General features: G+C 43.8%; 1 protein-coding gene across 3 annotated transcripts; it reads left to right on the forward strand.

Moving 5' to 3' along the window:
- The first annotated feature begins 177 nt into the window (after positions 1–177).
- On the forward strand, positions 178–12,031 carry cpt1ab (carnitine palmitoyltransferase 1Ab (liver)). Of its 3 annotated transcripts, none has more exons than XM_029152541.3 (19): positions 178–338; positions 2,859–3,023; positions 3,418–3,560; positions 4,235–4,406; positions 4,814–4,915; positions 5,060–5,197; positions 5,331–5,408; positions 5,800–5,907; positions 6,407–6,494; positions 8,142–8,337; positions 8,501–8,689; positions 8,770–8,875; positions 8,972–9,085; positions 9,310–9,474; positions 9,749–9,880; positions 9,984–10,136; positions 10,239–10,352; positions 10,445–10,537; positions 10,628–12,031. In XM_029152541.3, exons 2-19 carry the CDS (start codon positions 2,883–2,885, stop codon positions 10,712–10,714), a joined length of 2,319 nt encoding a protein of 772 aa, XP_029008374.1. In that variant the 5' UTR covers positions 178–338; positions 2,859–2,882; the 3' UTR covers positions 10,715–12,031. The 3 variants fall into 3 exon arrangements, with proteins under 3 accessions (XP_029008374.1, XP_029008376.1, XP_029008375.1); XM_029152543.3 differs by lacking the exon at positions 6,407–6,494 and adding an exon at positions 6,917–7,001; XM_029152542.2 differs by lacking the exon at positions 178–338 and adding an exon at positions 1,623–1,761.
- The last annotated feature ends 1,928 nt before the right edge of the window (positions 12,032–13,959 follow it).

Below are 13,959 nucleotides of genomic sequence, written 5' to 3' on the forward strand. Positions count from 1 at the left end.
GATCTATTTAAAACGTTCATGCTGTACAAACGTCAGTTCCACTCCCATACTCTAGGCGGCAGCTGACACTAGTTAGGTTTACCTGCTGTAGCACAAAACCTTTACCCAACCCACCGGTGGGGGCGCTGTTGCGACTGTGACCTCTTCTGTTGGCCTTTAAATGAGGAGACAAAGGAGAAGTGTGACGTAGTTTAAGGGGCAGGGAGTGTAGCAGTGTATACAAGTCTCGGCTCCCATTCATGCACAGTGAACAGTAGACCTCGCCCACAGCCAAGTCGTGTTACATCCTCGTCAAAACAGAAGCTTCTGCTGTCTGTCAGGCAAAACAGAAAGTGTCGGTGAGTAATGACTGCATTTCGCTGCGTGCCTAAAGCGTGGCCTTGGGTCACCTTCTGCAGTTTTGGAGGCACCAAACATGGCTACAGGGCTTTTGAGTGAGAAAAGGAGGCACTCGACAAGCTAAACTCAAATTGTCTGAGGACTGTTTCTTCTTGTGCAGCTCCCATCTGGCTCGGCGTTGTCCAGCGGCGTCTTTGGCGCTGCCACAGAAGCTGCGTGGTGTAACATGACGCACGGAATAATGGCTCAGCTTCGCGTTGACGTAGCCGGCTTGTTAGCGCGTACCACTCAGAAATGAGGCAAATGTTGCTGCGTGAACGTGAACCCCGTGTCTCAGTCTATTGCACGGCACTCTTTGCTTTTAAGAAACGGGCTGTGATTACAAGTATATGAGCTGAAGAGGCCTATGCTGAATGTCCGCAATAAATATTTGCCCTGTGATGACTTTACTGGTTACTACTTTAATCTCACGTTAGACAATTTGGCGTTGGGATGTGCTTATCGCCGGTGTGTGCGTTAATGACAGGAATGTAGGCAAAAGTCCAAGTAAAGGTCATTCATTGACAACCAACAGCTCTGGCTACAAGCAAGTGCAACTACAATATTCAGTGATTATTTGCATAGTACAGTATGTGTGTATGCCTTTAACTGTGTCTGACAAAAAAGAGATATTTAGAAAAGGTGCTTACATGTTTTGTGCCACTGAAGGTCAGTAAAAGGTGGCTGGTCAGTGTCCTTTACTGAAAAGCGTCATACTAATAATGATGCAAAAGATGCTTTGTTAACTCTTATTTAGCTAAATGGATATAATATTGTTTATTGGCACACAGAGCCGCAAACTGGTGACTTCATTTCACCCTGACCACGTGGGAAGGTTGTGCTATATGATCGCAGACAAATGCAACGTACACTTTGACTCACTGACTGACTTTGTGTTTCATATTGTAGTTGTGTTTAGTCATGGGAGCTGAGGAAAGGCCTTTGCGAGGTTAGATGAGGTGATGTTTCGTTGTTTGAGTCATGGAGCAGATGCACAATGTTGGGGGTTTGAGGACTAGGGGCGCCCTGACATAATCAGACTCCTTGTCATCCGATTGATTAATATGGCGAATGGACAAACGCAAAATTTGAAACAAACCAATCGAAAAATACTTCTGGTGTCGTCGCTGTAATGCCGATAGGACGTATTTGCCGGTATATGGCGATTTGCTAGCGCTCCGTCGCTGCTTTAACCCGGTATCTAAGCGGCGCAGCGCTGCGACCTTTCCCCTACTTTCTGCAGCAATGGGTGGATCATGTGATGTTGGAAAGTAGCTGGGGGAAGGGACTAACTGCTGAAACGCCGCTCTGTGGATGCTGCTTCTTCCGAGGTCTGAAAACGTAGAAACGTGTCCTGCTTTCAGAAGTCTCTCATTGAATGAGGTAAATAGGCTGCGAAAAAAAAATTGCATCGCCAACAGGAAACGCGAAGCAAAGAGGCGCTTAAAGACAAAAAGAGCCGTTTTTTAACAACGCTTTACAATTAGATGCCAAACGTTACCCTAACACCGAGAAGATGCGTTTTACAATCATCGTGAGCTGCTGCTAATGTAAGAATTGCCCTAGTTGTTGCAGACAGCCGGTACGTTTACGCGCATACCCATAAGATCGTTGTCTTTCCGACGGTACATGAAGGCAACTGGAATGACCTCAAACGGGGTTTCATCATCCAGGTGGTTTGTAATGGATCGAGGCAGCCCATAGAAATGAGCTCAACAATATTATGTCGTCTGCAACTCGTCATGGGCTCATTTGAATATAATTTTTATAGCATGATATATTTAATGAAATGCACAATCTCTGTAATAGGCGTAGGCTTTATTAATTAATACTCTGCAGATTCAGATATGCTTTATACAAGAGTTTTCATCATTTCATTTATTTTGACAGAATCACGTGAAATTATATTGCTACTGGAGATTGTGGGCCTCTCAGAAAACATAATATGGTTTATTGTATTGGTTTAACTTGCTATTAAGTATCTAGCTATTGTTTACTATCACCAGTTCACTTGTCAAGGATAAGGTATTACCTCCCTAACAAGTTTAGTATAGTCAGTAACAGTCATTTCCCTGCAAAATGCACATCAGGTAGATTATTGAAGGAGATTATGTTAAAGATTTCCCCAAATTACATGATGATGTTTTGTAAGTACGTTCAACTTGCTGTGCTGCCTCACATGACCGCTTTTGACAAAGATCACACTCGGCTCATCTGACACACAAGTCAGGTGATCGTTCACTGATCTGTTCCCTGAGAGGTAATCAATACAGAGATAACGTACATACTTGAAATCGGTTTGATTTGCAGTAAATGCGTAGAGACTACTCTTCACGGAAAGGTTCGTCAAAATGACTTCCTTGTCAACCTAATTGCCATGTTTTGGCAGTGTAGCACTGTTCTTTTCAAAAATTGGGTGTGGTTCAGAGGATGCTTTTATCTCTACCTCCCATTATTAAATATTTTTGCTGTTCCCTCAGTGACACTGTGCAGCAGTAGCCACCATGGCAGAAGCACATCAGGCGGTGGCCTTCCAGTTCACAGTCTCCCCTGATGGCATCGATCTCCATCTGTGCCACGAGGCCCTACGTCAGGTGTACCTCTCAGGCCTCCACTCCTGGAAGAAGAGGTTTGTTCGCTTCAAGGTAAGATGTGTTAGCATTTTTTACTAACAAAATACTTATATAAAGAGTGGTTTGATCAATAACTAGTTAATATTGATTCTGGTGACTCAATCTTTGAAGGCTCTCTCTTGGAGCAGACAGTGAGGGTAACTTTCCTGTCAGTTCTGTGTGTCCTAACCTTTGGCCTAGTTGTCTGTTTGCATAGTCACACTGAGTCACTCAGAGCCAGAGACCTGCCAGAATTTTCACACATTCCTATTCTTCTTTTGTTTTGATGTTGGTAAACTGTGATGAGTCAGCAGCAGCAAATTCCCTGGGTTGAAATCAGGGATTTCAATGAGCTGCACCCTTAGATATTATTTGCCCTCTGTGAGCTTAATGACCCTTAACCCTTCATTTGGTTTACTTTCAACAGAATGGGGTAATGACTGGTGTTTACCCAGGAAGCCCTGCCGGGTTCATGGTAGTGGTTGTGTCCTACATGTCCTACAACAAATATAAACAGCTGGATCCTTCGTTGGGGTGGATCACCAAGCTGGGGCAGCACATACCCATCAGGTAAATCCATTGGCACTGTTGGCATAGGGTTTCATGGCCAGGTCCTGGAATATGTAGAATATGTCATAAAGCTTCTACTATTGTACACTTATATATGTATAGGTGTTTATGGAAAGATTGTAAGCCTGTTGTCCCCTGCACCCTGTGTAGCTTTAGTTATAGATTAGAATAAGTTTTTCTGTTTGTCTTGTTCCAACTGTCATTGTAACATTCCTGGTTTCACTTATTCACCACACCTGCTGGCTGAAAGTTTTGCTGTACTTGCAAACACTTTCTAGGCATAAATAGCTTCTAGCAGCCCTCTCTCTGTAAACACTGGGCTGTTAAAAGTGATTACTGCTAGTGGTGGTGGTAGTAGTAGTAGTGTTAGATAAGTGTTTTACACACAGTGAAATTCGGTACATAAGTCATGCTACCTCCAAAGTTCACATGATAAATATTAGTGGCATTTTTATAATTGTTGTGGGCGGTCTAGTTAAAATAAATCTCATTCATGACTTTAGACTTTAGACTGGGCTTTTTGATCAACGGCTGTATAATAATTACGGTCCAGTGTTTCCTTTTGTATTGTAGTAAATCACACCCTTTTGAAGGAAATGGCCTTGAAGGACCAGTGCCCTCCACTTTGGCTTTATCTCACTCCCAACGCTTTTCTTTTATTTCCTTGTCCACAGTCGATACATTTCCACAGACAACCAGAAAATAGTTGGAGGAATTCTGGTGGGCACAGGCCTATGGGTCACCATAATCATGATTATGAGGAATGTCCTCAAGTGTTTGCTGTCATGGCACGGCTGGATGGGGGAACGCCACGGATCGGTGTCCCGGACTTCACGTGTTTGGATGGTGAGACAGTGTCCTGATGAATGTCTGTTCATGTGAGAGCCAGATGTGTGGAAAAAGATGTTTTAACAAGGACAGTTTTTCATTTGGTTAACGTCACGATGGTCTAGATTCAAGCCGTAATAAAAGCAGCATTTTCCTGTTAATCAAAGACTAGAACAAGAAAAGAAAATTATGTGGTTAATATTATCAAGGTTTAACAATTCCAAGTAAAAGGTCTAAAGTCCAAGTGTTCCTACGTGTTGAAATATGTCCTACAATATATACATGTTGTTGTTTTGAGCTGCACCTCAAAGTCCTGTGACGTGTTTGTACTTTGCCTAACACCGTGGAGATGTTTAGCTGAAACGCTTGTTTTTTTATGTCCTCATTGCCCTCTTTCCTCTTCCTTATCTGGACTTCTTGTGTAGTTGTTAGTGAGGCTGTTCTCTGGAAGGAAGCCAATGCTTTACAGTTTCCAGAACTCATTGCCACGGCTACCTGTCCCCTCAGTCAAGGACACCTGCAATAGGGTAACTTTTAATTTAATTTTTTTTGCTTATTCTTATTTTTGCATTTTGTCTAAAAGTTGAGTCATGTGCTTGTCTTTCAATTGTTGCCTAAGGCAGAGATAAAAACAAAGCCGCCTGTCAATATCTGTTGCCCTGTGTTTACAGTACCTGGAGTCAGTGCGTCCACTGATGGATGATGATAAGTATCAGCGGATGGAGGGATTGGCTAAAGACTTCGAGAAGAACTTGGGACCCAGGCTGCAGTGGTACCTCAAACTCAAATCCTGGTGGGCCTCAAACTATGTGAGTTAGAGGGAATTCATTCACTTCCCCTTTCTTCTTTTCTACTTTTCACATGAATGTGCTTAAAACTGACACATACAAAAAAAAAACAGTTTAGGTCAATCTTTTTTTGTTTTTTCTGTCTGTTGCACAGGTCAGCGACTGGTGGGAGGAATACATTTACCTTAGAGGCCGTGCACCCATCATGGTTAACAGCAACTATTATGCCATGGTAATGCATTTTTAATGAGGAAACAATGCCTGTCAAAAAACTGTCAAGCACCTGTTTGGTAGATCAGAAATGATTTTCACCGGCTAATGCAGTTGAACAGTGTGAGGCCTCGTTGCCTGTGTCAGATTTGTGACCATGGACCCAGTGAACTCCAGTGTAATTGTCCTGAGGTATCTGTCTGGCCCAAACCCCCGCCTCCCTCTGCCTGAGTCTGCTTTAATGAGTGAGACAGGAGACTGAACGGTTACTGCACATGGGCAAACATGGGTGACTGCTGCCAGAGACAACAATGGACCCTGCTGTGTTCGTTGTCAAGTAGATAATAGAAATGGGGTTGGACGTGTCCGTTGTACAGTTTATTGATTTATTAGTAATAATCTGTTTTCTGCAGGACTTCCTGTACGTGTTCCCTACCTCCATCCAGGCTGCGAGGGCAGGGAATACCATCCATGCCATCATGCTCTACAGGAGAAAACTGGACAGAGCCCAGATAAAACCAGTGAGTATTGAGCTCCTCAGTCACCCCTGGTTTACTTCTCAATGTTTCTCCTGAACTCTGAACATTTGTTTACATTAGTTTTATTTTTTAAGTGTATTGTGAAAACTGCTTGTTTTGCAAACCCTCTTTGTACTGTATTAGTTCCTCCAGTGAAAGTCTTCTGAGGATGATGATAAAATTGGCTTCATCTCCCTTTTAGCCATGCCCTGAGCTTCTTTCAGTAGAGCGGTTATTAATAACAAGGCAAAATCGCAAGCATATTGTGAGTGCTCGAGGAATGCTGGTTTTAGTTACTCATTCCCAGTAGCTCCATTCTATGACCAGTGCTTGACCTGTGAGTCCTCTCACCGCAGAATGTTCCAAAAACGCACTGGTCTCCTGCAAATATGTGTATGTTTATACAGACACCAGCGCATGCTCTCGCTCTGAAACGCACTCACGTCCAGTTGTCTGTGTTTCACCTCTCTTTGTCCCTTCGCCGCGTTGGAAACTGCGTTAGATATACTTGCTGGCGAACAAGGTTCCTCTGTGTTCGGCTCAATGGGAGCGGATGTTTAACACCACCCGCATCCCCGGTGTGGAGACAGGTAAGATGGGGGCACAACTTCGCCGTGCCCTCTGTACCCCATCCCCACCCTTTACTTTCTGACCCTAGCCACCGCTGCGGCAACAGTCATCGGAAACCCTGACTCCTAGACTCATACCCAGCAGCACAGCCCTGAGACAGTCCTAATGTCTATTGGCTATTGTTCTTAATGGACTAAAAGATTGCATTTAAATCATACTGTTACATCAGGGCTTTGCTGATGGCATTGAGAGGGCAGGCCACTGGTTTCTGGGCTCTGCTCCCGTATCCTCCTGGCAGCCTTCTCAGGAAACAAATCCTCATCACTCCCTCTCCACTTCACTCATGCTTCTGACCCTGTAGGTGTCTTGTCTGCTGCTCCCTGGGTATTTTCATCAGTTAGTTTGTCGTCTCTGTATTTGACTCTCCCCTTTTGCTTTTCAGCTCATGCTCCAAAACACTATTCCCATGTGCTCATCCCAATACGAGCGTATGTTCAACAGCACTCGTGTCCCAGGTGTAGAAACAGGTAGAGTCTTTAGTAGTGCCACCTTCTCCACACTACTCCTACTGTACTTCTCCTTGGGACATTTTGTCCGTCTGATTTGAAAGGGAAATAATCTTCCCCCAGTGGAACAATGATGCATGTGCACCACTGTGCACATGAAAACGACTAATTTGCATGAGATTAAAATAGTGTTTGAACCTGTGCAGGCATAACAGTGGAATTATTTAAGAAAGGCCCACGAAGGTGCTGGAAAAATATGTTTACTATTGTTCTAGTTATTATCCTAAAGTTTGTTTAGCATGACAAAAGTTTCACACAGGAACTAACATGTAAAGTGCATGTTCAGTTCATGACCTTTTTAAGTTAGTCTCAAAATAAATGAATTGAAATGCATGAGAAAACCAGTAACAGTCTCTTGAGTACTGGCAGTTTTTTCTTTTTTTTTATTATAATAGTACAAAAGACTTTGTAATGCCCCAGATGCAGTAATGATAAAGCCATGGTCTTCCCCCATATTCCTATTCTTCTGTTATTCTGTGTATTCTGTATAACCTGGACGTCAGGTTTTTGTTCCTGGGGTCGTGTCTAGCATCAATTTCCCTTCTTTTTTTTTGTCTTGCCTATAACAAGTGCAATGTTTGTATGAACTCAACATCGCCGAAGCAACTCCAGAACTTTGTATCTAACATGCATTAGTTCCAAATTGGTTTTGAAGTTCTGAGCACAGTTCTGTTCAAACAAACATTGCCTCAGTTCATTGTATTCCAAACCACCGCCCTGTTCCCAGTTTCTTTCCCTGTTCATCTCACTACCCCTTTCAAGCTGGTTTAGTTTTTGAACTGGATTTTAGCACTTTTCAAATTAAGCTGCATATACTTTTCTCTTTTTTATTGATAATGATGTTCAACAAATACAGTCCTGACTTCTTCATAGAATCAGTCTCATAATGTGGATATCTTCTTATTTAATATCAGAAGATCATTACTTCACTTAATCTTCCTCGTTTTAATGAAATACCTTGCAGCAACGTTTTAAAAGCAATGTTAAATTAAAAGCTGCACTGACAAATTAGTTCCTAACTGCTTTTCCTGAGACGCCTTGAAGCATTCCCAACTTTTGCTCTTTTCTTCTCTTTCCTTACAATTGAACACCCTCTTTCAGATTCTATTCAGCACGTGAATGAGAGCAAACACATAGCTGTGTACCACAAGGGCCGTTTCTTCAAGGTGTGGATGTTTTATGACGGGCGGCTCCTGTTGCCCCGGGAGATAGAGCAGCAGATGGAGAGGATCCTGGCAGACGAGTCTGAGCCCTTACCAGGAGAGGAGCAACTAGCTGCACTTACTGCAGGCGACAGGTGGGTGGCAGCAGAGAGCTGCTGTGGTCACGACATCTACAGAAGTTATTACAGTGATCGTACTGAAGCTTGATTATCTTTCACGTGAGACTTTTCAAGCGCTGCGAAACTTGTTTGTACCCCAGCGCGGCTAGCAGTTATAGGTGTTTTTTCAATTTTGCAGGACTCCATGGGCGAAGGCACGTGAGACTTATTTCAGCCGTGGTAAGAACAAACAGTCCCTGGACGCCATAGAGAAGGCAGCCTTCTTCGTAACCCTCGATGACTCTGAGCAGCTTTATGACAGCAACAACCCAGTCAAATCCCTGGACTGCTTTGCAAAGTCCTTGCTCCACGGAAAGTGCTACGACAGGTCGGTCGGATAAGCCAATTTTGTGTCATTGATCAGGGTGACTTTAAAATTGACGAAAGCGATACGTTTTTGTTTTTCAGGTGGTTTGACAAATCGTTTAACATGATCCTTTTCAAGAATGGCACCATGGGACTGAACGCAGAGCATTCCTGGGCAGATGCTCCCATCATTGGCCATCTGTGGGAAGTAGGTCAATTTGTCTGTTGCTTAAACTGTCCATGAGCAGCGTGATGTGCACCAGTCGACTGAGTAATTCTGAGGTGCAACTTCTCTGTTTGTCAGCACGTGCTCTCCATGGACCCTAAGCTGGGATACACTGAGGAGGGTCACTGTGTTGGAAAGCCTCACCCCAACCTGCCAGGTCCTATGAGGCTGCAGTGGGAGATCCCTACTGAGGCAAGTCTGATAAAATAGGTTGTGATGTCCATAGGTCTCTGTTTTACTCTGCCTGATCCATGTGCAGTAGATAGTTTATTCTTTAAGGTGTATGTGTGTGTTTACTTTTAAAAATGAAATGAAAGCTATTTTAATAAATAAATCTTCATACAGTCACTGTCCTTCCTAATAACAGTGATGCCATGCTTTCTGCCTGAACCATACCATTCTATCGCTTCCTGCAGTGCCAGGAGACCATCCAGAGCTCCCTGACAGTAGCTAGGGCTCTGGCAGACGATGTGGACTGCCACAGCTTCCCTTTCACTGTATTTGGTAAGGGACTGATTAAGAAGTGCCGCACCAGTCCTGATGCCTTCATCCAGATCGCCCTGCAGCTGGCCCATTACAGGGTTGGTACTTTCTTTTTACTAACTATACTTCATATAGCTTTAAAACTATTAAAAATGCAGATGGTTAACTTTTTTTTTTTTTATTTTATTTTTTTTTTTTTTAAGTTTAAGTTGTATTTCAGGGCAAGTATTCATAGACTGTTTGCACTATCTTTGTTTGCCAGTAGAGGGCAGTCACAACCTGCCAGCCAATTTATCACTAAAGCATGTTTAAACATTTAAACAGGATAAACAGGATTTTTTTAATTTTAACACTAATTATCTGCATCAAAAGGACAAAGGGAAGTTCTGCCTGACATATGAAGCCTCCATGACACGTTTGTTCCGTGAGGGTCGAACAGAAACTGTACGCTCTTGCACCACGGAGAGCTGCGCCTTCGTTCGCTCCATGATCAGAGACGAGACGGTAAGCAGCACTGCTGCACATTTGGTCGTACTGCCACCTCAGTCTCTAGTTATTAAATGAACTGATTCTTCAACTGGATTACTGTTCTGTCTCATTCACTCAGAGAGAAGAGCGCCTCAAGTTGCTCAAACAGGCCGCAGAGAAACACCAAAGCATGTATCGTCTGGCTATGACAGGAGATGGAATTGACCGCCACCTTTTCTGTCTCTACGTGGTTTCCAAATACCTGGGAGAAGACTCTGCCTTCCTAAAGGAGGTAGGACCTGTTATCAGACGTCCAGTCCTAAAACTAGCTGGACTGGGCTGAGAACACTGAGTTTTTGTGACCAGTGAGTAATTTTACTTCTTGGATGTTCAGGTCCTGTCTGAGCCGTGGAGGCTGTCCACCAGTCAGACCCCAATGCAGCAGCTGGAGCTGTTTGACCTGGTCAGACACCCAGAATACGCTTCTTCAGGAGGTGGATTTGGTCCAGTGAGTTATTTATAGCCTCTCTTAGTTACTAACTTTCTGAAACTGTAATACATGTGATCTAATTTGCTCTCGTCATATTTTCTGTCCACAAGGTGGCGGATGATGGTTATGGTGTCTCCTACATCATTGTTGGTGAGAATCTCATCAACTTCCACATCTCCAGCAAATTCTCCAGCCCTGAAACTGTAAGTTCACACAGTTACTTTGATGACATGGATTTCTATTAACTGATAGTTTTGAAAAATTTATAGAGACATCATAAATTATTTTTGCAGGACTCTCATCGATTTGGTGACAACATCAGACAGGCCATGCTGGACATCCTGGATCTATTCCAGCTTGACAATAAAGCCAAGAAATAAAGCCCCCCCCCAACTGGTGCAAATCCACAAGTAGTTTTTAGCAAAACCTATATTCTTCATTATGCTTGTACATAATCATCTGTTGGCTTTTGGGCTTAATTTTAAGTTAATTGATGTTCCATACAATAAATAAGGGTAATTGGGAGGTTATTGTTTTACGTGTACTGTATGTATACACAAGGTTGAGATTATGGTGTCATTGGGGTTCAGCTGGTGTACAGATCAAAGTTTTTATTCAGTCGAGTGCATGTGTTGTAGTAAATCTCTGATGTTATAAAGGTCACAAAGGGAGGAGTCGAGTGGCGACAATTTGGCTTAAAACTTCAGTCACATCACATCTATTTGTTTTTGGGTCCGTCTCGTTGGCCTCAGTTGCAGCACTTGAGTGGTGTGTAACTTGCCAAAGCAGCTTAATGTGAAATGTCAACATGCATGTTGCGGGGGGTCGACTGTGGCAGAGAAGTCATCTGTTGCAGCTGCCTAAACCCGGGGTCTCCACCGGACTTTTAACTAATAACTACTGCCACGCGTGTGTTCGTTTTAGCTGCTATGATTTCACAGTGTAGCGACAAAGGCTGTTTGTGTGTGTTGCCTGTTCGTACTCAGGTTTTGCTAACTTGGCCTAGTATTGTATTGTGCTGGATTAGCACGTGTGCAGCTATAGAAGACCTTGAGGTGCCGGCAATAACTGTCCTGCTGAAGTTCTATATTAGGTTTTTACCTTTTTGGAGTGAATAATTACCAGGACGGGACGTGAGATTGGGGTGAGTTGAGCAGTGGTTTGTTCTGTGTTGTGCACTATAATTGGACCTTTAGTTCAAACTGACCAGTTCCTAACTACCTTGTAGACTTGTCTAACTGTCGAGTTTGGGACGTAGAGATGAAGTGCAGAAGCACCTACTGGGTTGTGTCTCCATTACAGTAAAGAGTCATTTCTTAGGAAGGGCAGAATGGTAGGAATGCATTTTTATGTCTGTCAGTCAATCCTTATTTATATAATGTTTCATATTTTAACCTGTACATTCGCAAAAGTTGAAAGCACCCACGTCAAATCTCTGCACTGTAACGGACAAAATACTTCCCTTGTTTTGTTTTTTTTTTTCTTCTTCTTTTGACATGAACTTTTTGTTATCACAGACTTTGCCAGTATGTTGTAGTCCTGTGACATTTTATCTCGGTAAACTTTGAGTTTATACTGCTGCATGGATCTTGAAGATGAAGCTGTATATGTTTGCCTTTTAATTTAAAGATGTGTAAAAAGGCATGCAGCTTGTATACCAAAAGAAGTTTTAACAATAAAGTGAATGTCACACAGCCGTACGACCCATGCGTGTGTCCTCTCTCCTATGGTCTGTTAGTGTGTTGAGTGTCATGGTAGCAGCCGTGTGAGGCCGGGGAACATCAGTGAATAACATCTACCTGATGGTGGTACTGAAGGATCACTACAATCCTTAGGAGTTGCCTTCCTGCAATCACAAATGTCCATAATTATTAACTGTTGCAGGTGGCATTTTAGTTTGGGTCAAATTAGTGAAGTTTTGCTATATAAGCAGTGTATTACTAGAAACTAAACTAAACCTCAGTTGCCATGCGTCTGAGCCTTTTGCAGGTTTTTACTGCTGTATGCCCCCCCCACCCCCCCTTGTGCAAAGTTGTGCACTTTGCACCACAACGATGGTTTAACCTTTTGTGTGCTCCGCTCTCGTTCACAGGAGACGGTGGACTTGAAAATGAGATCTTTCCCTGAGTGTTTATCTAATGTAGCCTGTCAAAATGGCCAGGTGGTTGGGCTCGTCTCTGTGGGCTATTAATAGTCCATCCAGTGAGGCCGCTTTGGACGCATTCGACAATTAAATTACACAGAAGATGCTCAAAGGCATCACGAGGTGATGGATTTCCAGGGTTGATATGAACAGGAAGTCATTACATGTGACAATTTCTTTTTAGCTCCTGTCCATCACCTCTGACCAGCCCCCCCCCCTCCTGTCACAGACACATACCCTTGCTTAGCCGTGACCTGCATGCAATTCAACATTGTGTCCCTTCCATTCTACGATCAGGCCACGGATAAACAATGAATCCATATGGTGTGTTCGACGGCCTTCAAGCAGCTGGCAGCTGTAACGAGCTGTACAACTAATTGGCAAGCTGGAAAACCCATTCACTCCGGAGCAGACGCTGAAACCTGAAACCTTGACTTGCACTTTCTAAAAGTAGACTTTGGGAGAGATCCGTGGCCCTGCTTGTCACCAGCTTAATTCATGTGCCACTTGCTCCACAACAGCCTTAAAAGAAAACAGGGGAGCCTGTGTTGCCTCGCCTGTTTTATAAGCCGTCCATTCACACGGGAGCGGGGACGCTGCCATTTTGTGTGGCGGTAATCACCGATAGCTGTTAACAGTGGGAGGAATAACTTCGCTATTGGTTGCACCTACTCTGTGTCTCATTCGTGTCATTCTTGATTCGGGTCTTGGCAGGACAGTTTGTTTTTGCTGCGCTGCCGGACTGCTTGCGTAAGTGTTATGCCCCAAACTAATTGGGTTGAATGTTATATGTTGATCCAGTGAATGAGGGGGAAAAAAATTGGATCCAGTGTGTCCTGCTGCTAAATGTTTGTTTAAGGGTGGATGTCTTCGACCGCAAGATTTCTGGAACGACTGGAGCTATGGTTTGACATCAAAGTAGACCTCACAGAATAAGTTCCACTGTTCAGAATAAAGCCCCTGTGTCAAACGTGAACCAATCACCGGACACCGATTGGGAAGATTCATGTGTAAAGCATAAAAACCTAGGTCAGAAAAATGACCTGACTCTAGCTCTCACTGTAACCTCATCACCTCCTAACCCCACAACGCGGTTGAGAACTGCATTCATATTTTACAAGAAGTGCCATATGAATCTAAGCGATTAAGGTGGCGGCGGTGGTAATGGAGAGGGTGAGCCATGCGGTCGGCGTGGAGGCCCCCCGTGCATGCCTGCGGCCGGCTGCACCTGTCCTGAAGGAGGACGACCTGCACGGGGGCCTCTGAGGTGGAGCGGAGCCAACGGGCGGCGGTGAGGAGCAGAAGCTCAGCGCAGGTTGGGCTGAAAGTGATTCCCCTGAGAATCTCTCCCTCCGCCGGCTAGTGCTATAAATAGGGTTTATTGGGGTGAAATGGAATTAATGGTGATATACAGACTGCAACTTAAACGACTGGCAGAAGTGGAGTAAGAAAATGTAAACTTTATTGCAACTTCATCTTTCT

Source organism: Betta splendens, chromosome 6 (assembly GCF_900634795.4).
Source record: "Betta splendens chromosome 6, fBetSpl5.4, whole genome shotgun sequence".
Taxonomy (NCBI): Eukaryota; Metazoa; Chordata; class Actinopteri; order Anabantiformes; family Osphronemidae; genus Betta; species Betta splendens.